At 42.5% G+C, this 21,938-nt stretch overlaps 1 protein-coding gene across 2 annotated transcripts in view; it reads right to left on the bottom strand.

Moving 5' to 3' along the window:
- Positions 1 to 21,938, bottom strand: part of Ube2w (ubiquitin conjugating enzyme E2 W) — a 48,810-nt gene that overhangs the window by 22,014 nt on the left and 4,858 nt on the right. For both annotated transcript variants that reach the window (XM_052175915.1, XM_052175916.1), the window contains exons 2-3: positions 4,611 to 4,702; positions 964 to 1,066 (exon numbers count right to left, since the gene is read on the bottom strand). In XM_052175915.1, the coding sequence (XP_052031875.1) occupies positions 964 to 1,066; positions 4,611 to 4,702 (195 nt within the window). The remainder of the gene's footprint in view (positions 1 to 963; positions 1,067 to 4,610; positions 4,703 to 21,938) is intronic.

Below are 21,938 nucleotides of genomic sequence, written 5' to 3'. Positions count from 1 at the left end.
ACTGTGCTCAAAATAGCGCATTTATAATCATATACACCTAGTTGAATTTTAGGTACTGGGTTTATTTTTCATGAAGGCTTCATTACTTAGGAGTAACACAGAGGGTTGGCAGGGTTTCTTTTTAGCAACACATCTCACAAAGTTATAGCTTAAAATGTAAAAGCTTAGAATTTTGTAGAGAATAAATAATTCAAGTAACTCACTGTGCTATAAGTCAGGAACCTAGAAATCATCCCAGAATCACCCCTCTCTAACCACCAACTAATTAACTAGTTAAATACCTCTTTAAAACATTCCCTGGGACTGGAGAGAGCCCAGCTGTTGCAGCACTCACTCTTCCGGATAACCCAGGTTCAATTCCAGCACCAACATGGCTACTCACATCCAACACCATCTTCTGACCTCCCAGGACATCAGGCACACATGTGGTGTGCAGACATACATGTGAGCAAAGCACTAACATGCACAACGCCTCCCCAAGAAAGGCTTGTTTTTAATTCCAGTACTACCATTTCTTCTTGTCTAAGTTTTAAACTCTTAATTATACTGTGTTTGCTTCAAACCATAATGATCAGATTTCAGTTGACTTCATGTATGTGACATCTGTAAACACATGCTTGTTTTTAAAGGTTGCAAAGAAAACACATCAATGGAAAACGAAAGACAGTCTTAGAGCCTTTATCAGCTTGATCAGTGGTTCTAGAAAAGAGTCCCTGCAGTTATTAAAAAAACGGTAACCTTCCCCATTGCTCTCTTAGCCCATGGATGGCACGCCTGAAGCTCCCAGAAGCATGATAGCAGAAAAGCCTCTGTCCCAATAAATTCACAAAATCCTGAGTTATGTAAAAATAATTCTATCTACATATAATATTGGGCTTGTGATACAGGTTTTAGTTAGGCAAAAATAATCAATTTAGTGTTTTGCTATAACTTGAAACACAATGTTACATGCAAGGAGGTTACCTGAGGAGAGTCAAAAGGGTATCGACTACTAAATTTAAACAGAAGTTGAAATTTTTCCCCTTCATATAAGGTTCCTGGTGCACCTTCCATGTCTACGATCCACCTAGGACAGGAAAAAGAACAACAAAAGGGAACAGATTTAAAACTTAAGATAAAAAGGACTGAAATGAAGGGGAAAGAGAGCACGGAGCTGCCAGGCTCTGGGCAGAGGGACCCGGGGTAGTAATGCCCTTCACCAGCAGCTCTCTCACACACTGCATCCCTCTCTTTGTAGAGAACTTTAGATTGTGTGTGTGGGGGGGTTTTTTTTTTTTTTTTTTTTTTGGAGACAGGGTTTCTCTGTGTAGCCCTGGCTGTCTTGGAACTCACTCTGTAGACCAGGTTGGCTTTGAACTCAGAAATCCGTCTGCCTCTGCCTCCCAAGTGCTGGGATTAAAGGCATGCGCCACCACTGCCCTGCTGAACTTTTAGAATTTATCATTGCTGTGTATACTATGTATGATTGGGTAAATTTATTATTGTTGTATGGGGTGGGGCATTCACAACCACAGTACGCAACACACAGCTTTTTGACCCTTTCCTTTCACCTCTATGTACGTTCAGAGATTGAACACAGGTTCAAACAAAACCTTGTAGTTTAATCTTTCTAGTCCCCAGAGCAGGGTTGTTTGTCTGTCTGTTTGATGTGTGTGTGCCAATGTCCATGGAGGCCAGAGGAGGGCTTCAGACCCCCTGGAGCTGGAGTTTGAGCCTGTTGTGAGCCACCAGTGACGTAGATGCCATGATGTCACCTAGGGTTCCTGTAATTCAACACACCCTCTTACCCGCTGAGCCATCTCTCTACCCCACAGCAATACTCTCTTCCCTATCCTCCTGGGACACTCTAGACCAAAGAATTAGGTCAAGGTCAGAGCCAGGCTTGCAAACCAAGTCTGAGACAAACTACAAACAACAAACAAAAACTCCAACATATGCTAATATCAGGGTCTATACTGGGCTCTTCCTTTCATATCAAACAATCTTATTTTCTTTCAAAAGACTACTTTCTACGGTAATGAAAAACTTTTTATTTTATTTTATTTTTTTTATTTATTTATTATATGTAAGTACACTGTAGATGTCTTATGGATGGTTATGAGCCACCATGTGGTTGCTGGGATTTGAACTCAGGACCTTCAGAAGAGCAGCCAGTGCTCTTAACCGCTGAGCCATCTCTCCAGCCCCAATGAAAAACTTTTTAGACAATATCAAGTTTATTAGCCATCGTCCTGTTAGAAGCAATGGGAGAAAGTGCTATTGACAAAGACTCTAAGGGACTACAGCTGACAAACTCACCTCCTAATCGGCATTCTACAAAAGACTAAACAGTTCTCCAGACCGCAACCCCTGGAGGTTCCAGGCAAGGGTCTCCTTCCTGCCCTGCCTGCCTGCCTTGCTAGCTCACTTTCTGCACTTTAACTAAGCGCCCACAGATTGATAGGACATTTATGTGAGCTTGTATTGTAACAGGAACATATATGTTTTCATTGCTATTCTGTAATCATCGCTAGTCGTTGGAATGGGGGACAGAAGATAAAATCAGCAAAGGTGATAGACAGGACAGACACCATTTAGATTTGAATGGAAATCATTAGGAATGACTAATTATACCTGTCACATATAATTATTGTAGCTAGCCAAATCCTTTAACCTCATACTTCTCAAGTACAAAAATGTGCATATTTTAAATACAGGATAGCTGGGGTTGAGGATGTACCTCGGCAGTAGAGCACTCATCAAGCCCTGGGTTTGATGCCCACTATTGCCGGCCAGCATCACCACCCATCGATCTGTCCAGGAGAATCAGAGGAAGGCAGAGAACACTGGGATATGGTTCTGCTCATGTCTCACATGAAACGAAAATTAAACATGTATATAAAATAGTAGCATGGGCTGGACTTAAGTCTGTGAAAGAAGTCAACCCTTAAAGTACAGAAACCCCTAAAAACCCTTAAAAACATAACAATTCATTTCAGAATGTATGCTGAGTACCTTAGATACAAGAATGATACTGTTGGGAGAGGGAAATGATACTATATATGTAATAAAAATCCTCGTGTATTTCTATCATCAAAAGCTAGTACAGAGTAAACTAAATACTGCACAAAGTTGTCTAGAAAGCAAGAAAACTGTGGGGGCATACAAGTCAGTGGTCAAGCCCTTCCTTGCATGGCATGCTAAGGAGACCTGGGTTCAATACACAGCTCTATGAATGTGCTCGTGCACACACACTCCTCTTATAAAACAAAACAAGGGGCTGGAGCGGTGGCTCAGTGGTTGAAAGCACTGGCTGTTCTTTCCGAGGACCCAGGTTCAATTCCCAGTGCCCACAGGGCAGCTCACAACTAACCCAACATCCTCCCACAAACATACATGCAGGGAAAACACCAATGCACATAAAATAAAAATAAATTATTTAAAACAAAAACTAGGCCTTTCTCAGCTTCAAAACTCCTTTCTCCCTTTGGCTCACACCTACTACCCAGAGAAGGAAGAGAAGCGTTGGGTTTGTGGACTAAGACAAGCAGCATGCAAACACTGTCGTGCTCTGGGGCATGTTTTAGTCTGTAGAGCTCACCAAGTTTTCCAAGTAATCATCAACTTTCGGGTTCATCCTCCTATGTCAACCTAGCAGGTAGTGAGGACTATGGGTCACCACTGCACCCAGCCAATAAGGTCTTTCTTCAGAATTCTCAAAGATAATTATGACTAAACAAAATTTCCACCTTCCAAACTGACTACAAAGTGATAGCATTCACTATGTTACCCTTCTCTACTGTAGACACAGTTTTACAGTTTTAACTCATACTTTCAACTAAGAGACTTACGGAAAAAAGTACAATCTGTGCTAGGTAACTACCCTATTGTGCTAGGAACTTGTCTTTGTTCATTCTTTTTTTAATTTTATTCATCCATTCATTTATTCGTTTATTTATTTATGTATTTATGTATTTATATATGTATATATGTATGTATGTATGTATGTATGTATGTATGTATGTATGTATGTATGTATTTATTAGTGTTTCAAGACAGGGCTTCTCTGTGTAGCCCTAGCTATCCTGGAACTCACTCTGTAGACCAGGCAGGCCTTAAACTTAGAAATCTGCCTGCCTCTGCCTCCCAGCGCTGGGATTAAAGTTGTGAACCACCACTGCCCAGCATCTTTGTTCATTCTTTAGTACAGCATGGGTATTTGACTTACTATGTCTAAAGGATGGTATTCATAGTGCTGCAGTCTGAATGTGCTCAGACCCAAGAGCCATATGTGGTGCACATACCTACCTGTAATTCCAGTATTCTAGAGACTAAGGCTAGCCCAGAGTCACAACAAAAAAATAAACAAATACATACATACATAAATAATAAGGAACATGAAAAACACACAAAGATTGCTTTAAGAACAAAGGAAGCTTTACAAATTATATGACAATAAGTCTATGCTGACACAGTAAGGTTAAAAAATGAATATGCCGATATATAGAATAAGGTATCTTTACTACATTAATAGTATAAAAGAATGCAATGAAATAGAAAAACAAGAGTTTTCAGAAGGCTGCGTGCACGCCTGCACGGCACAGGCAGCCGTCTGAGCATCAGATACTCACTGTGTAATTGAATTCTGAACGCTCTTTTCATTTAAAGTCATCCCAGGAGGTGGGTCGTTCTGCAAAGCCAGCAGTTCTTTCTGTAGTCGTTTCTAGAAGATATCAATAGTGATTTACACTCTTTACTAGCTTTCCTCTATACAGTCTAAAATAGGTGATTACATTTCTTTCCAGTAATTGAACCTCTTTCTTCACAAGCCCTTCGAAACTCTACAGAATGTTTATGCTTAATCCTTAACTGTGGCCTGCCCTACAATTCACAAGCATGTGGGTGTCGCACTCCAACACCTGCTGTGAATCAGCTCCAGGAGCAGCCAGCCAGGTATGCACTTTCTTCACAGCTACTTCACTGAGGGCACGGGGCTTCAGCATGGGCTAGAGATGGGCTGGTCAGTAGTCTTCCCTTGCTTTCAAATAACTACCATAGTATTTTGTAACCATGGAAACAGATACGCTTTCCAGGGAAATTATGAAAGCAACCCATTCCACAAATCTTCTGAGAAAACAATGTAAATTCGACTCACAGCCTAATTCTGTGCTTAGCCTCTTAAATAGGATTATCTGAACGTGATTCACTCTGTTAATGGCTATTTTCACATTTTTCACTGTACATTAGAATAAGGTTGTTGGGTTTTCTAATTGGCTTTCTATTTTGTGCTTTTTACTGGCACAGCTTCCAGAGTTGATCTCTTCCCCTACTTATCACCAGCAGACACTCCTTTCCCATGTACAACACAGCAGAACTGGAGTACGGTTCTGTGCTTAATCTTCAACTATACAAAACCCATAACTATGTTACTAAAATTGTATACAAGATGATAAAGATCCTTTAAATCACATTTTATTATTTTACTTGAACTGGAATTCTACCCCTGGTTCTCTGGAAGATCAGCAAGTGCTCTTAAACTACTGGTCCATTTCTTCAGCCCAACTTTACTTATTTTATTTATTTAAATATATGTGTGGGTGCACATATGTGATAGTCAAGAGGGCCCTTGAGAGCCCCCACACCTCCCACCATGTGGGGGTCTTGGTGACTGAGTACAGACTGGCAAAGCTAGGTGACCAGGCACCTTTACCACTGAGCTGTCTGTCCTATTAATTTCTAATTGGTTTTTTTTTGCTTTTATTATTTTATGTGTATAAATTTCTACCTACATATATGTATGTATACCATATCATCATACATGTCCAGTGCCCTTGGATGTCAGAGGAGGGGAACCAAAACCCTGGAAACTGTTGAGGCACCATGGGCGCTGGGAACCAAACTAGACCCTCTGTGAGAGCAACAGTGTTCCTAACTGCTGGGCCATCCTTCCAGCCTAACATTCATCCCTAACAGCTAATTCCTGAAGTAAAATGAACAAATATAAATATTTATTTATAACTCAAATGTTTATCTGCTTTAAAAATGGTCTCGCAGTCTAGTATAGCAAGACACTGCACTCCAGAGCCTGGGAACCCGAGGCAGAGTTACAAATCTGCAGTCAGCCTGGACTACACACTCAGATGGGGAAAGGGGGTAGGGAGAGATGGAAGGAGGGAAAAAGGAACATCGAGAGTAGGAGAGGGAGAGAAAGAGAAAGAGCCTCAAATAATGGGGCCCCACCCTGGAGTACCTCAGAAAAGCCTTCTTTCAGTGACCACATTTTGAGGAACAGTACTGTGGAAATTCTCCACATCTGGAGGACTTTACTAAAACAGAGAAGACACTGTAACAGTCCTGTTCTAGTGCCCATTCAAACAAAGCCACAGTGAAATGACAAATTTGAATACACTAAATGCAGCCCTAGTATAATCAGGAAAGGAGAGTAGCTGATAAATATGAGACTACGTTTTCAAGAATCAGTTGTTAAAAATAAACAGAGAAGCACCAACATTGCACCCTCAACGTGTTATGGAGTGTAACTGGATCCATCATGACTGCTGTGGTATGGGTGAGGGGCATAGACTCATCGGACTCACTCTGACAGCTTGACATTTTTGTTTTTCTTTGTTTTTTTAAATTGCCATATTTTTTTACTGTTAGTAATTTGTCAAGTCTGAAGAAGTTACAAACACTCCATTTTCATCAAAGGAAAAGTACAGACAGGTTTATGTCTGACCAGTGTTATCAGACTGTATTTTTACAGCAATGCAGTCAACAGTGTTATCACACTGTATTTTACTATAGTAATGCAGTTTTTGCCTCTTTGGTTTCTGATCATTTTTCCAAATATATGTGTTTAGATACTAGTTTGAGGTTTTTGCTGTCTAACATAGTGGGATGACTAGTCCTTCAATAACCTATATTTAACATGAACATTACTGTTTAGAAGATTGGAGACTTTTTATATGTACATTTGTCTGCTGTATGTATGCCTACATGCATGCTGATGGCCAGAGGCCAGAAGATGCTGGATTTCCTGGAGCTGGAGTTATAGGCACTTGTGAGCTATCGGAAGTGGGTGCTGGGATCCTAACTCTGGTCCTCTAAAAGATCAGCAAGTGTTCTTAACTACTGAGACATCTCTCCAGACCCACATTAATTCATTTTCATATGTACCAACATGTGTTGAATCTAAAGTACAAAGCCAGAAGAGTAAGTTCTTAATTGACAATGGTTACAATTATACACCAATTGTCAAAACTGACAAAAATCCTTTACCTACTTTCAAGTGGTAAAAGAGACAGCAAATATTCAATAAAACAAAGTATTCTATATGGCATAGAAAAAAGGAATGATTAAAGGAACAAGTAGGCTTTATATCTATTTTTTTTTTTTAAATCTCACTGAAACCTTGAAAAGGTGCTTTTTTATTTTTACTGTTGGTTTTGTTGGGAAACTATTCTAAAGTGTAGAAATTGTCATTGAAGGTAAAAAGAAATACAAACAAGAGAAAGGAAGATACTCAAAGAGGCAGGTGGATTTCTGAGTTGGAGGCCAGCCTGGTCTACAGAGTGAGTTCTAGGACAGCCAGGGCTACAGAGAGAAACCCTGTCTCGAAAAATGAAAAGAAAAAAAAAGATATTCAAAATGGGCATGGTGGTCTATGCCTTTAACCACAGCAATTCAGAAGCCATCCTCAATGAGTTTGCAGCCTGGTTTACACTGCTAGTCAACTCCAAGTCAGCCAGGGTTACAGAATAAGATCCTATCTTAAAACAAAAACAAACAAAAAAGTATGGAGGGAGGGAAGGGAAACTGTGGTGGGGATGCCATTATGTAACAATGGTTACTAGTGCAATTGTGCAAATTAGAAGATAGGCAGTGGGTGTGACTCTGTGGTAAAGTGTTTACCTAGTATTAGTGAAGTCCAGAGTTCAAGTCCCAGCACTGTAAAAATATTAAAGACAACCAATAATGTTTTCTCCAATTCTATCTAACAAACACTACAGGTAGAAATGAAAGCACAAGAAGCATGATATGCGGACAAAAAAGAACTCTCCATACCAGGGTAGCATTATGTTAACAGCTATATTCATGTCCCTCACCCTCTCATTTTGGAGAATGTTTCACGTAGCCAAGGATGACTTTGAACACTGGATCCTCCTGCCTTCATGTGCCAGCTTAACACATGGAGGTGCATGCCACATGCCCAACTGTTACCCTATTATTAAGAAATGACTTTTAGTAATAGCTTAGCAATAAAATAACTTATTTTAGCAAAAAGCAAAACAATACAAATGAAAGTTTCCATCAACTGAGTTCTGAGTACACCTTCTATAGACCTTATTTTCTGTTACTTGTGACTACTTTTTCCTTTTTAAGGAAAGGAAAAGCCTGAAACAAAGGTTTTCATTCTTTAAACTTGCACTTTCAACAATCTGAACAGGGGCCACAAAGTGAGAGTCTGACAACTGCAGCTCTCCAACTGGCAGTGGAGACTTCCAGGTACAAACTCATGGAGACAGAGGCAGGAGGGCTGTATGTCTGAAGCCAACCTGTGCTAGAGACCCTACTGAAGGAGCAGGGTAGAGTTAAATACTCTTCCATGCATAAAAAGTACAGTAGAAAACTGTTATATACTGTAAGACCCACACAGAAATGTATCAAGGGTTAAGCTGGCTTCCATTTCCAGCACGACAGCAGGGCAGATACCCCAGGTACCTCTAGAAAACAGGACAAAGTCACAGAATCAGGGAAAAGACTTGAACCATTTACTCAAGTCATTCAAGGTCCACAAGAAACTTTCCCTGACTTTTTACAAAGACTAATCTCAGCTGTGGAAAGGAGTATATCAGATTACACAGCAAGGACAGCAATAACTGAGTCTTTAGCTTTCGAGAATGCAAATACTGAATGAAAAGAAGTAATCAGACCACTGAGGGCAAGGTCAGCATCAATAGATAAGTAGATTAGATTAGTTGTATACTGAAGTTGAATCTTGCTCACCTGATATGACTGTAAAAGGAGAAACTGCTACTAGACACCTAGAAATGACCCAAGATTTCAAATGTTTTAATTGTGGCGAGTGGGGTCATCTCAGAAATGACTGTAGAAAAAAATCAAAGTAATACCAAAAGGGGGTTTATGCCTTTTGGAATATGTCAAAGGTGTGGCAAAGACTGACATTTGACAAGGGAATACAGAGCAACAACAGACAAATGGGGCAACATCTTGCCAAAAAACTCTCAAGGGGGCCTCTTGAAGGCCCCAATGCCAGGCAGGGAGAGTTCTAACCTTACTCAAGGCAATTAAGTGTCGCTGCGTCAAAAACAGATGATCTAAGAACAGAAAAGACTGAGGCAAGTTCTAGACAATTCAGAAAGCCTCAAAGGGACCCAAAAAAAGAATAATTTGGCAAACTTCTATAGAGGATCACAGGTCAAAACTAAGATTAGTAAACAATATTGAGATTGAAGGAATGGTTGACACTGGAGCAGATGTCACCATTATTTCTCCAAAATCTTGGTCTGTAAGTTGTTGGCCACTTCAAGAAGTAGACACCCAATTTCAAGGAGTTGGGACCTTATCCCAAATAAAGCAAAGCTCCAGATGGCTTAAATGTATAGGACCAGAAGGTCAGGTAGGAAAATTGAGGCCATACGTGTCTGATATAGCCATGAACTTATGGGGAAGAGATCTATTACAGCAGTGGAAAACCCAATATCCCCTCAGTTTCAGTATCTAGCCATGAAACTAGTCAGGCTCCTAATAAAAATCTTAAATTAGTTAGGGAATGCTAACAAAGGCAGTTACAGACTGTCCTATCTGTCCATACACAAGATACAGCAGAGGCTGACAATTTAGCTTTACCCCAAGGAACCACTGCTACCAAAACACCAACAGCCTTACCACTAAGGTGGTTGACTGACCAACCCATTTGGCTTGATCAATGGTCTATGACAAAAGAAAAACTACAGGTATTAGAACAGCTAGTCCAAGAGCAGCTGGAATCTCAGCATATAGAGGAGTCTACCAGCCCTTGGAATTCTCCAATATTTGTCATTAAAAAGAAATCTGGCAAATGGAGACTGTTGACAGATCTCAGAGCAATTAATAAGATTATTCAGGCAATAGGTTCCTTGCAACCTGGGATCCCATTGCCTTCCTTGTTGCCTAAGGAATGGCCTATCATAGTGACTGATCTGAAGGAATGTTTTTTTACCATTCCTCTACATGAATGTCATAAAGAAAAGTCTGTTTTCTCAGTATCTTCCTTCAATAGAGGTCACCCAATAAAAAGATATCGTTGGAAAGTCTTGCCACAAGGAATGGTAAATAGCCCCACCTTGTGTCAGTATTTTGTACAACTGTCATTGGAGATGATTCGCAAACAATTTCCCCAATCCATTATTTATCATTATATGGATGACATCCTATTGTCTGATCCAGATATAATTATTGTGGAATGTTTGATGACATTAAAAAAAAATTGCCTTCCTGGGGATTGCAAATTACCCCTGAAAAAATACAAAGAGGATTCTATTAATTATCTAGGATATAAAATAAGTCTGCAAAGAGTTAGGCCACAAAAGGTACAAATCAGAAAAAGCTAATTAAGGACCCTTAATGATTTTCAGAAGCTACTGGGAGACATCAACTGGCTACAGCCTGCGATTGGCTTGGCCACTCAATTTATTTCAAACCTTACAAGGTTTGGACAGAAAGGGGAAGTGTTGTGGATAGCCCTGGGCTTGTATTTTGATGCTAATTCCACTCCTGGGAGGGGCTGCAGAGGAGTTGCCTTGTGAACCTTCTCCCCACCTTAACTTTTCAAACAAAGGCATGAGTCGATGATTGGGAAGGAGGAAGGAGGAGGAGCTCCTTTTTGCCAGAGGAGAAAAGGATCCAGGGGAAAGTGGGAGGAGCTACAGAGGATTGACAGAGAGAATGGGAAGAACCTTGTGGCCTGGAGAAACCGGAAGTTATATGGAATAACATAGATGGGATAGAGTAGTGTAGTGGGAGATCCCCCAATCTAGGCTTATAGCTTGTATTGTTACTGATTGAGTTGAGATTTTTTACCAGAGAATTGGGTTGGAAAAATATAGCAACAAGAAATCCAAGCTGTAATTTACAGTGTTGGCTTCAACCAAACCTGAATTTTTGCCACAACACATCCAATAATGGGAGGAAGAAAGAGAAAATACAATACTAAATAAAGCATATTGATATTTACTTCAAAGTTAAAACTGAAATGTTAAAAAATACAATTCATTTGAATATAAAAATACACCTTTGATCCCAGCACTCAGGAAGGAACAGGCAGATGGATCTGAAAATTTGAAGCTAGCGAGGTCTATGTAGGGAATTCTAGTACAGCCAGAAGCTACCTAATGAGACTCCTGTCTCAGATAAAAATAAATAGGGGCTAGAGAGGTGGCTCAACAGTTATAAGCACTTGTTCTTGCAAAGGACCTGGGTTCAATTCCCAGCACCACAGGGAGGCTTAGAACAGAACTCCAGCTCTATCAGTGGGAATGAGGCTTGTACGTGGTACACAGATACACAATGCAAACTCTCATACACATAAAAATGAAATAAACAAATCTATTAGGCAATATGAAATGTCTCTACAGTAAGGACAGAGGTGGTGAACACCCAGAGGACTCCCCCAACCCCTGCTACAAGCACAGGCCCAACTCAGAGGCCCAGGAACTACTTGGAGAGAAAAAGCAGAAAGGTGTGTGTATAATGAAGAGAGGTGGATCTGGAGATGTGAGGGTGGTGAGAATCAGTCTGATGTGAGTAGCATGCTATACTACCTGAAGCCATGTTAATGTGCCACCCAGCTCAGACTCCCATGAGGTCCATGTCACTTACAAAGGCCATGTGGACATCCTTGATCTGGGATGCTGCCTAGTAACATGTTGACGTCCAAGGGCGGCACAGTTCTGGCCCTAGTGGCATGGACTTGGGTGAGCAGACAAGACAGGAAGAGTGTGAGAACTGGGCCTGCCCCTAACCAGCTGCAACACTTGGGAGAGGGACCACCACACCTCACCTAGGCAGCACAGTAGAGCTGGTCCTGGTGGTGTGGGCACAGAATAGCTGACCCTGAGAGCCAGGAGCAAGGGAGAGATGACCCTAGCCTCGCTGGAGATCTGGTCCTGGTGGCATAAACATTGGAAAGCCGATCCTGACCCTCACCTGGGCAAAGCAGGAAAGCTGGTCCTGGTGGCAGAAGCTCAGAAGAGCTGGCGGGCTGACCAACTCAGCTACCATTCAGGCCCAGAGTTAGAGTTGGCCTATCCCAACATCTACCCCATCTATTAACTACTGGTTAACACTGGTGAAAGGGCCAGTCCTGTAGATCCAAAGTAACATGGTCTCCATGACACAAAGCACCAGCAGGATATCGGAGAGGAGTCCCAGTGAGGATCCAGGACTGAGAGTGTAGCAGAAGCCACAGAGTTCTCGAACCACACCAATAATGAACATTTGCAAGTATACCTGTTTGGGCAAAAGGGTATACTCTGTAATACACTGTAGTTTCCATAGTTAGGTTTTTTTATGGTTGTTGTTTAATTTTTATTTTTTTGTTTTCTGTTGGAGGGGTAGGCTGCAAACGCAGAGGGCAGATATGAAGGGACAGGGAGCCGAGTGGGATTGGAAATTCAAAGAGTCACCGGGCAGTGGTCACACATGCCTTTAAGCCCAGAACTTGGGAGGCAGAGGCAGGCAGATTTGAGTTCGAGGCCAGCCTGAACAGAGTGAGTTCCAGGACAGCCAGGGATACACTGAGAAACCCTGTCTCAAAAAACAAAACAAAACAAAATCAAAGAGTCAATAAAGTTTTTTCTTTTTGTTTTTTTTAATGAGCAGAATGGTACCTGGCTCAAAAGACACCAAGATTCACAAAGATACTCTAGTAGGTATCCACACTGCCTCGCAAAGTTGTAATAAGTAATATAGGACCATAGGTTTATTTCCATTCCTATTCAACACTACAGAATAACAATGTAAATGAAAAAAAAAAACAGTAAATAAACCAAGAAATTGCAAAGAAGGCTGCAGAAGAGTACAGATATCTAAGGAAACTACCAATCAAGAGAGAAGTTACAAACCCAAAATCCCACGACACCCTGGCTGCAAAAACCAATGACTCCCCCTCTACTTCTCAACATAAGCACCACAGGAACCTGCAGAGAGACCTAAGAACATCACCTTCCGCCTCAGGGTCACTGTGCCAGCAATTCACTCTGTTAACTGTGTCAACCCTGGTCAAGGAAACTTGTTTGGCAGTGGCTGCAATGAATACAGACTTGTAGCTGGTCACGGTGCTGAGAGTGACTATGCATGCATGCAGCCTTTCCCTCAAGGCTCATTCATGGAACTCCACACAACAGCGGACAAATACAAACGTAGGAGTCAGAGAATGAGGAGAAAGAAACACTATGAAATCCTGTCTTTCCAATGTGACGTGAACTCACGGTAGCTACAAATACACAAGACCTTCCCAAGATCAAGCCAGCCAACATTCCAGAATGGATACAGGAGAGAACGGGAGGTCCCACTTCCTAGCAGTGGATGGCTGCTGAGAGAGGGGAAACCACCTTTTAAACTATCCTTCAGAATCACCCACGTAGCAGCAGTTAAGAGCACTAGCTGCTCCTCCAGGACCTGCGTTCCACTCCTAGCACCCACATGGCAGCTCACAACTCTCTAGAACGCCAGTTCCAAAGGATCCAACTTCCTCTTTGGTAATTCTCAGGTAATGTACACAAATGGGGCATACAATTACATGCAGGGAAAACACCCAAACACATAAAATAATATTAAACCTTAACAAAGAAAAAAGAATTACCTAAGGAGTCAAGAGAAACTCCAAAATGCATGACAGGACAATTAAATCATAATCTGGGGACTTGCAAGTTTCCCAGCTGACTTCAATATGAGATAAAAGTTGAAAACAGATGGTTTTAATTGTGTGGGCCAACTTGAAAAACAAAACAAAACCCAGCAAATGCCAAACGGAGAAAGTCATTAAACTGCAAGAGAAAGTAGAAACAAGGAACGTGGCTGCAGTAGCACATTTTACCAGTTCTAATCTGCCTTACACTTCCAACTCAAGATGGACTAAAAGCTAAAACAGTCAACTTGCTGTACTCACAGCAGCTTGTATCTGAGCAAGCACCCGGTCAGTGAACACAGAGCTCACTGCTCCAGATGAAATGGAGGCCTCTATGCACCTCTTACCACAGTTTCAGTCAACCACTAATAAACCTTTTTTATGTTTCTTTTTAAAGATTCGTTACTAACTTGAACATATAGTTCATCAGTAGAGCAGTTGTCTAAGATGCATGAGACCCTACCCTGGGCCCTCAGCACCACAATCAATCAATCAATCAATCAATCAATCAATCAATGTTGCTTATTAACTATACAATGTGAACTCATTAACATCAAATTCACAGTCACAGCACTATAATTTATGCTTCAGTGAATCTTATCTAACACAAGTATTTTCTCTAAGGTACATGATAGCATTCATAAACGCAGGAACCCTAAATAGCACTTTAATACTAGGCTTGCAGCTAATTTTAAACATAGAAAAAAAAAAAACCCACAAAAATACAAAACTCAGGACATCAAAGTGAACCCCAGAAAGGACATTGGCTTGCAGTCAGCACTGCAGTGCCTTGGCACCTTCAGTGTGTGCTTAGGGGAGCAGATCCTCACTGCCTCACAAATGTGACCCCAACACACTTCCACAATTGATTCAGGGTTTCTGATAAATGTAAACAAGCAGGTGGAGTCAAATACAGAATGTGTAATAATGAAGACCCTTCTCAAAGTCCAGTATACCTAATATCCTATCAGATTCTCTCTTTAATGCACAAAGTAAGCTTAATTTCTACATTTTATTTCCACAACTGAAAACATATTTTATGAAGTCATTCATAAAATGTAGTTACAGTTTAAAGAAAAGGCTAATTTTATACCTGGAACAGTTGTAAGATGTCTGTCCTGTAGCATTTTTAACAGTCTAATGCCAGTGTACCTCTTTTAATTATAATGAAGACAACATAGAAACACACGAAGTGTCAGCAACAGTTGGTTGGGATTAAAGGTGATTTTCAGTAGAGCTACAATATATATTCTCTGCAGACAACTCTCCATTTATCAGCTTCAGAGTATCAAACCTGATGGACTTGCAGTCTGGAAAGAGTCAACTTCAGAAGGAAAATAAGCTGCCATGTAAACACTAACTACACCATATACCAGATTCAAAAAGGAACTTTATTAATCAAAGACCTAAATGTATGAGCTACAATTCCAGTACTTCGAACATACAGATGAAGCCTCTGGTAGGGGTACTCAACTCTAATCCTGTCCTCTGTGAGGCAGGACAGGCTGATCAGGGAGTTTAAAGGCCAGCCTCCTCTACACATGTTGAACATATACAAACTCTTACAGGGCAGGAGCAATGGCTCCATGGCTAAGAGTGCTGGTTGAGGAGTCTAGCTTGGGTCTTAAATACCACTTCTGATGACTCACATGGCCTGTAACTCCAGCTCCAAGGGATCCAACATATTCTCTTCAGGCTTCTAGTCAACATCAACTGCACACATGTAACACCCACACCCACAAATACATAATTAAAAATAATGTTCATGGGCAGGCAGTGGTGGTGCATGCCTGTAATCCCTGCACTATGGGAGGCAGAGGCAGGTGGATTTCTGAGTTCGAGGCCAGCCTGGTCTACAGAGTGAGTTCCAGGACAGCCAGGGCTACACAGAGAAACCCTGTCTCGAAAAAAACCAAATCCAAAAAGCCAAAAATAAATAAATAAATAAATAAATAAATAAATAAATAAATAAAATGAAGACGGCTGTATTGGGTATTTTACAGTTGTGTGGTACACAGTTCCCTTGGATCCTTCTTATACATTAGTGGCATACAGAGTTAACTGGGGGTTCCAAGCTACTTAAGGAGGAAGACTAAATTTAAAAGGATCTATCCAATCAGAAAAATTATAGTGCCAGGCTGTGGTGGCGCACGCCTTTAATCCTAGCGCTTGGGAGGCAGAGGCAGGCGGATTTCTGAGTTCGAGGCCAGAAGTTCTCAGCTACACTGTAGTTGACATTCTGGTATACATGAGACCCTGCCTCTTAGGGAAAAGTCTAGAAAAGCTGGTTTTGAAGAGCTTCTGGGTTGGATGAGAAATCATTTGCATTCCAACTCTAAGGAACAGACTCCAAAACTGGACACCCTTAGGAGTGTCACTGTGTGTCGCCTCATCTGGCTCGGTATCTGTATCCTTTAAAACACCTTCACTGCTGAGTATGCTGTGAGCACCTTTACTCCCAGCACTCTGGAAGTGGAGGCAGAACTCTGTGACATCAAAGCCAGCCTAGGCTATGTAGAGTTCTAAGACACCCAGGCTACACGGAAACTCTATATCAAAATAACAACAAAACCCTTCATAGTTAGGTGTGGTGATTTGTGTCTGTAGTGTCAGTACTCAAGAGACTAAGAACTGCCAACAAGAAAACCAGAAATTCCTTCCTAATGCACAACCAATTGTGTCCACTATCTTGAGTGCTATGAGCCAACTCAAGAAAATTATTAAAAGGGGAGTTACTTAGCTGAGAATCGCCAATTTGGAGACTAATCAGACAGAAATTGGAAGTAACCGGTGCTCTATGCTTGCAACTGGTATCTAAGCAGGGGCATTCCTGTAGGACCTGTGTTAACTCTGCTCAGTATATGAATTGGACTGAACTGGTATCAGATACATCCAGCTGGTATCAGACAAATGCTTTATGGAAGAAATGAACTCAGAAGTAAAGTATCATGTGTTATGAGTACAGAAAATAAGAAAAGTTTTCTCTATAGACTTAGAAAATTAAAATATAACAAATCCCCACTCCTTGCTACATATCTGAAACAAATTAAAATATGCATAGACATGAAAAATGTGCACACCATCATCACAGAACATTGCTCATCACAGTGTGGGAAGAAGCTCAATTATCAATTGAATGAATGAAAACAGGAAATAAAATCAACTTGACAAATGAATAAACAAACCCCTTAAAACATAAAATGACTATTACTTGTCCCTGGCCCCTGAAAATACTGATTAGATCTGCACCAGAGATAAACTCAAAGCTTATGAACCCAGCTATTCTGCCTCTGAGACTGGGGAAACAACATGAGAGTGACTGCAAACTCCAAGCGTCTTTTGGGGTTGATGAAAATACGAAAAACAGTATTCACGGGGTGGATATGTGAAAAGCCTTGCAATACGCTTCCTAACACTTGAACTCTTTTCCTTCATTCCTTCCCTCTCTCTCCCTGTGCCACATACATATACAACCCAAGCTCACCATTGAGCTATAACCCAGCCCATATACTTCAATTTAAAGGGAAACCAGGCCTTGACAAGTGGCATAGGAGGCTCACAGTTTTACGTGACCAGTTCTCGAACTATAAAGACGACTGCTGGAGAAGGCACACTAACAAGCGTCTGACGTCCGCCCTCCTTCCTATGATGTGAAAATAAACAGTCCTCATAACAAATAATCATAAAAGAATTTTATTTTATTGTTTTACTGATTGTCAGTACAAAGGCCAGAAATCAAAAGGACAGGCAAAACAAAACCCTTGTTGGAGAATTTAAATCTAGAGTCCTACAGTATCATAGTTAAAACTAACAAGCAATTCAAAAAATTCGTTAAATGAGATAATCTGCAAGTTTATCAAATATCAAATATTTTATGCTTAGTAGAAAAACTTATACAGCTATTAAAATGGGAAAAATCCAAGTTAGAATCAAATCCAAGTTTCCTGGGTTCCAGAAACTGTGCTCCCTCACTCACCATGTACAGGCCCTCCTATACACCAGCCACCAGCCTCCTATACACCAGCCACCAGTCTCCTATACACCAGCCACCAGCCTCCTATACACCAGCCACCAGCCTCCTATACACCAGCCACCAGCCTCCTATACACCAGCCGCCAGCCTCCTATACACCAGCCGCCAGCCTCCTATACACCAGCCACCAGTCTCCTATACACCAGCCACCAGCCTCCTATACACCAGCCACCAGCCTCCTATACACCAGCCACCAGCCTCCTATACACCAGCCACCAGCCTCCTATACACCAGCCACCAGCCTCCTATACACCGGCCACCAGCCTCCTATACACCAGCCATCAGCCTCCTATATACCAGCCACCAGCCTCCTATACACCAGCCACCAGCCTCCTATACACCAGCCATCAGCCTCCTATACACCAGCCACCAGTCTCCTATACACCAGCCACCAGCCTCCTATACACCAGCCACCAGCCTCCTATACACCAGCCACCAGCCTCCTATACACCGGCCATCAGCCTCCTATACACCGGCCATCAGCCTCCTATACACCAGCCTCCTATATACCAGCCATCAGCCTCCTATACACCAGCCTCCTATACACCAGCCTCCTATACAGCAGCCATCAGCCTCCTATACACCAGCCATCAGCCTCCTATACACCAGCCACTAGCCTCCTATACACCAACCATCAGCCTCCTATACAGCAGCCATCAGCCTCCTATACACCAGCCGCCAGCCTCCTATACACCAGCCACCAGCCTCCTATACACCAGCCATCAGCCTCCTATACACCAGCCATCAGCCTCCTATACACCAGCCGCCAGCCTCCTATACACCAGCCACCAGCCTCCTATACACCAGCCATCAGCCTCCTATACACCAGCCATCAGCCTCCTATACACCAGCCGCCAGCCTCCTATACACCAGCCGCCAGCCTCCTATACACCAGCCACCAGCCTCCTATACACCAGCCGCCAGCCTCCTATACACCAGCCACCAGTCTCCTATACACCAGCCACCAGCCTCCTATACACCAGCCACCAGCCTCCTATACACCAGCCACCAGCCTCCTATACACCAGCCACCAGCCTCCTATACACCAGCCACCAGCCTCCTATACACCAGCCACCAGCCTCCTATACACCAGCCACCAGCCTCCTATACACCAGCCATCAGCCTCCTATACACCAGCCACCAGTCTCCTATACACCAGCCGCCAGCCTCCTATACACCAGCCACCAGCCTCCTATACACCAGCCACCAGCCTCCTATACACCAGCCATCAGCCTCCTATACACCAGCCATCAGCCTCCTATACACCAGCCGCCAGCCTCCTATACACCAGCCTCCTATATACCAGCCATCAGCCTCCTATACACCAGCCTCCTATACACCAGCCTCCTATACACCAGCCTCCTATACACCAGCCATCAGCCTCCTATACACCAGCCACCAGCCTCCTATACACCAGCCACCAGCCTCCTATACACCAGCCATCAGCCTCCTATATACCAGCCATCAGCCTCCTATACACCAGCCACAAGCCTCCTATACACCAGCCACCAGCCTCCTATACAGCAGCCATCAGCCTCCTATACACCAGCCATCAGCCTCCTATACACCAGCCGCCAGCCTCCTATACACCAGCCATCAGCCTCCTATACACCAGCCACCAGCCTCCTATACACCAGCCATCAGCCTCCTATACACCAGCCACCAGCCTCCTATACACCAGCCATCAGCTTCCTATACACCAGCCACAAGCCTCCTATACACCAGCCACCAGCCTCCTATACACCAGCCACCAGCCTCCTATACACCAGCCACCAGCCTCCTATACACCAGCCATCAGCCTCCTATACACCAGCCACCAGCCTCCTATACACCAGCCACCAGCCTCCTATACACCAGCCACCAGCCTACTATACACCAGCCACCAGCCTCCTATACACCAGCCATCAGCTGCATGCAGAGGAAGTGTGGGCTAATTTCCAATAAACCCTAATTCAGCAATGTGAGTCACTAGATGAGGGAGAAGTGCTGTGCACTGGCTAGTCAGGAAAGGCCACCCTGAAGAAATGCATCTAAGGATGTGTGAGTGGAGACAGGGAAGAAAGGCTTGATGGAATACCTAACAGGAACCTGAGTATCTAAGAGAGGTTTAGGCCTTAGCTCCGTGGTTCTCACCCTTCCTAATGCTGCAACCCTTTAATACAATTAGTTCCCCATGTTGTAGTGACCCCCAACCATAAAATTATTTCCTTGCTATTTTATAACTGTAATTTTGCAACTGTTTTGAATCATAATGTATATAACTGCAGAATGTGTGATATGTGACCTCTGTGGGTTGTGACCCACAGGTTGAAAACTGCTGCCTTAGTCCTGTCACAGTCTGAGCAAAGCAAGGCAGTCAGTCAGGCTGTGACTGAAGCAGTCATCTGCCTTTTGTCTGATGTGCTGAAAAAACAAAACAAAACAAAACAATACAAAACAAAATAGTAAGGGTCCAAAAATGAAGCTGGAAACTCATCTGTGAAACTGCTAATACCCAGGAAGGAATGATAATGTAATCTACAAGAGGAGCTCATTTCTGGGTCTCTCCTGCAGGTAGAATTGACATAATCTGCAGATGATCTGATGATGGGGTGGGATGAATCTAAGGTTCCATTTAATTCAGAAATAATAATTCAGCCGGGCCGTGGTGGCGCATGCCTGTAATCCCAGCACTGTGGGAGGCAGAGGCAATAGGATTTCTGAGTTTGAGGCTAGCCAGGTCTACAGAGTGAGTTCCGGGACACAGAGAAACCCTGTCTCCAAAAACCCAAATCCAAAAGACCAAAAAAGAAAGAAAAAGAAAAAGAAAAGAAATAATAATTCAGAAAGAAGTTGTTGAGTACCAACAAAGAGGAAATGTGTTTGGGGACGAGAACTTAAAAAAGTAATTTTATAGCTAGGTGTGAAGGTTCATGACCGCAATTGTAAAAAAAAACTTGGAGGGTTACAAATTTACAGACACTCTGGGCTACATATTAGGAGATCCTGTCTCAAAACAAAATAAAAGCATTTTATACATGTTTGCCTCTCCACTTTTCTGTCTTAACCACTTCATTGCATACTGGTTTTATGTAGCATAGGTTCAGAGCCTCTGATTCCAGAGTCCATGTTGTTTATTCCTAATAGTTTTTATAAAGGCATCTGAATGATAGAGTTCTTTCTTTTGTTCTAAACATCTCAGAGGCATGCAGTATTCCTTTGTGATCAAAAACCTATCCTCAAAAACTATCAAAGGAGCCGGGTGTGGTGGCGCACGCCTGTAATCCCAGCACTTGGGAGGCAGAGACAGGAGGATTTCTGAGTTTGAGGCCAGCCTGGTCTACAGAGTGAGCTCCAAAACAGCCAGGGCTACACAGAGAAACCCTGTCTTGAAAAAGAAACAAAACTATCAAAGGAGGAAACTTTTAAAACACCTGAAAACCCCAAGTCTTTTGCAGATATCAGTCACAAGCAGATACCAATTAAAGAGATACAATGCACATCATCAAATATGTGCTCCATTTAGGTAAGAGACAAACCGACATGCATCCTCTGAAAGAAACCAGATCACACTTTTAATTCTCCTGATGATAAAGAAGACTGCCTTTACACAGTAAAAACTCACCATCATAACTTTCTCAGCACATAGCTAATACACAAGTTGATCCATAAAGTGATTTTGTTATGAATTTTAAGGACTATTTCCTCCCCCCACCGCCTTTTGAGACAGCGTCTCACTAGGCGACCCTAGCTGCCCTGGAACTGGCTATACAGACCAGAACTTGCAGAGATCTGCCTGCCTATGTCTCTTGAGCCCTGGAGATTTAAGGTGCGCACTACCATGCCAGTTTCTCAGAGACAGTACTTGGTGCCAGTGTACTGACAAGCACTTGCTGCTTCTCCTGTGGAGTGCTATGACAGAATCCCGAGCCGTAAGTACACCAGGCAAATGTGCTACCACGGAGCAATCAGTCCCCAGCCCATCTGTGTGACTCCTGACTGAAAAGCTAACCAATCATCCCAGTAATTTCTCTACAAC

This window comes from Apodemus sylvaticus, chromosome 3 (genome assembly GCF_947179515.1).
Source record: "Apodemus sylvaticus chromosome 3, mApoSyl1.1, whole genome shotgun sequence".
NCBI lineage: Eukaryota > Metazoa > Chordata > Mammalia > Rodentia > Muridae > Apodemus > Apodemus sylvaticus.
This window is presented reverse-complemented; position numbering and strand designations above follow the sequence as displayed.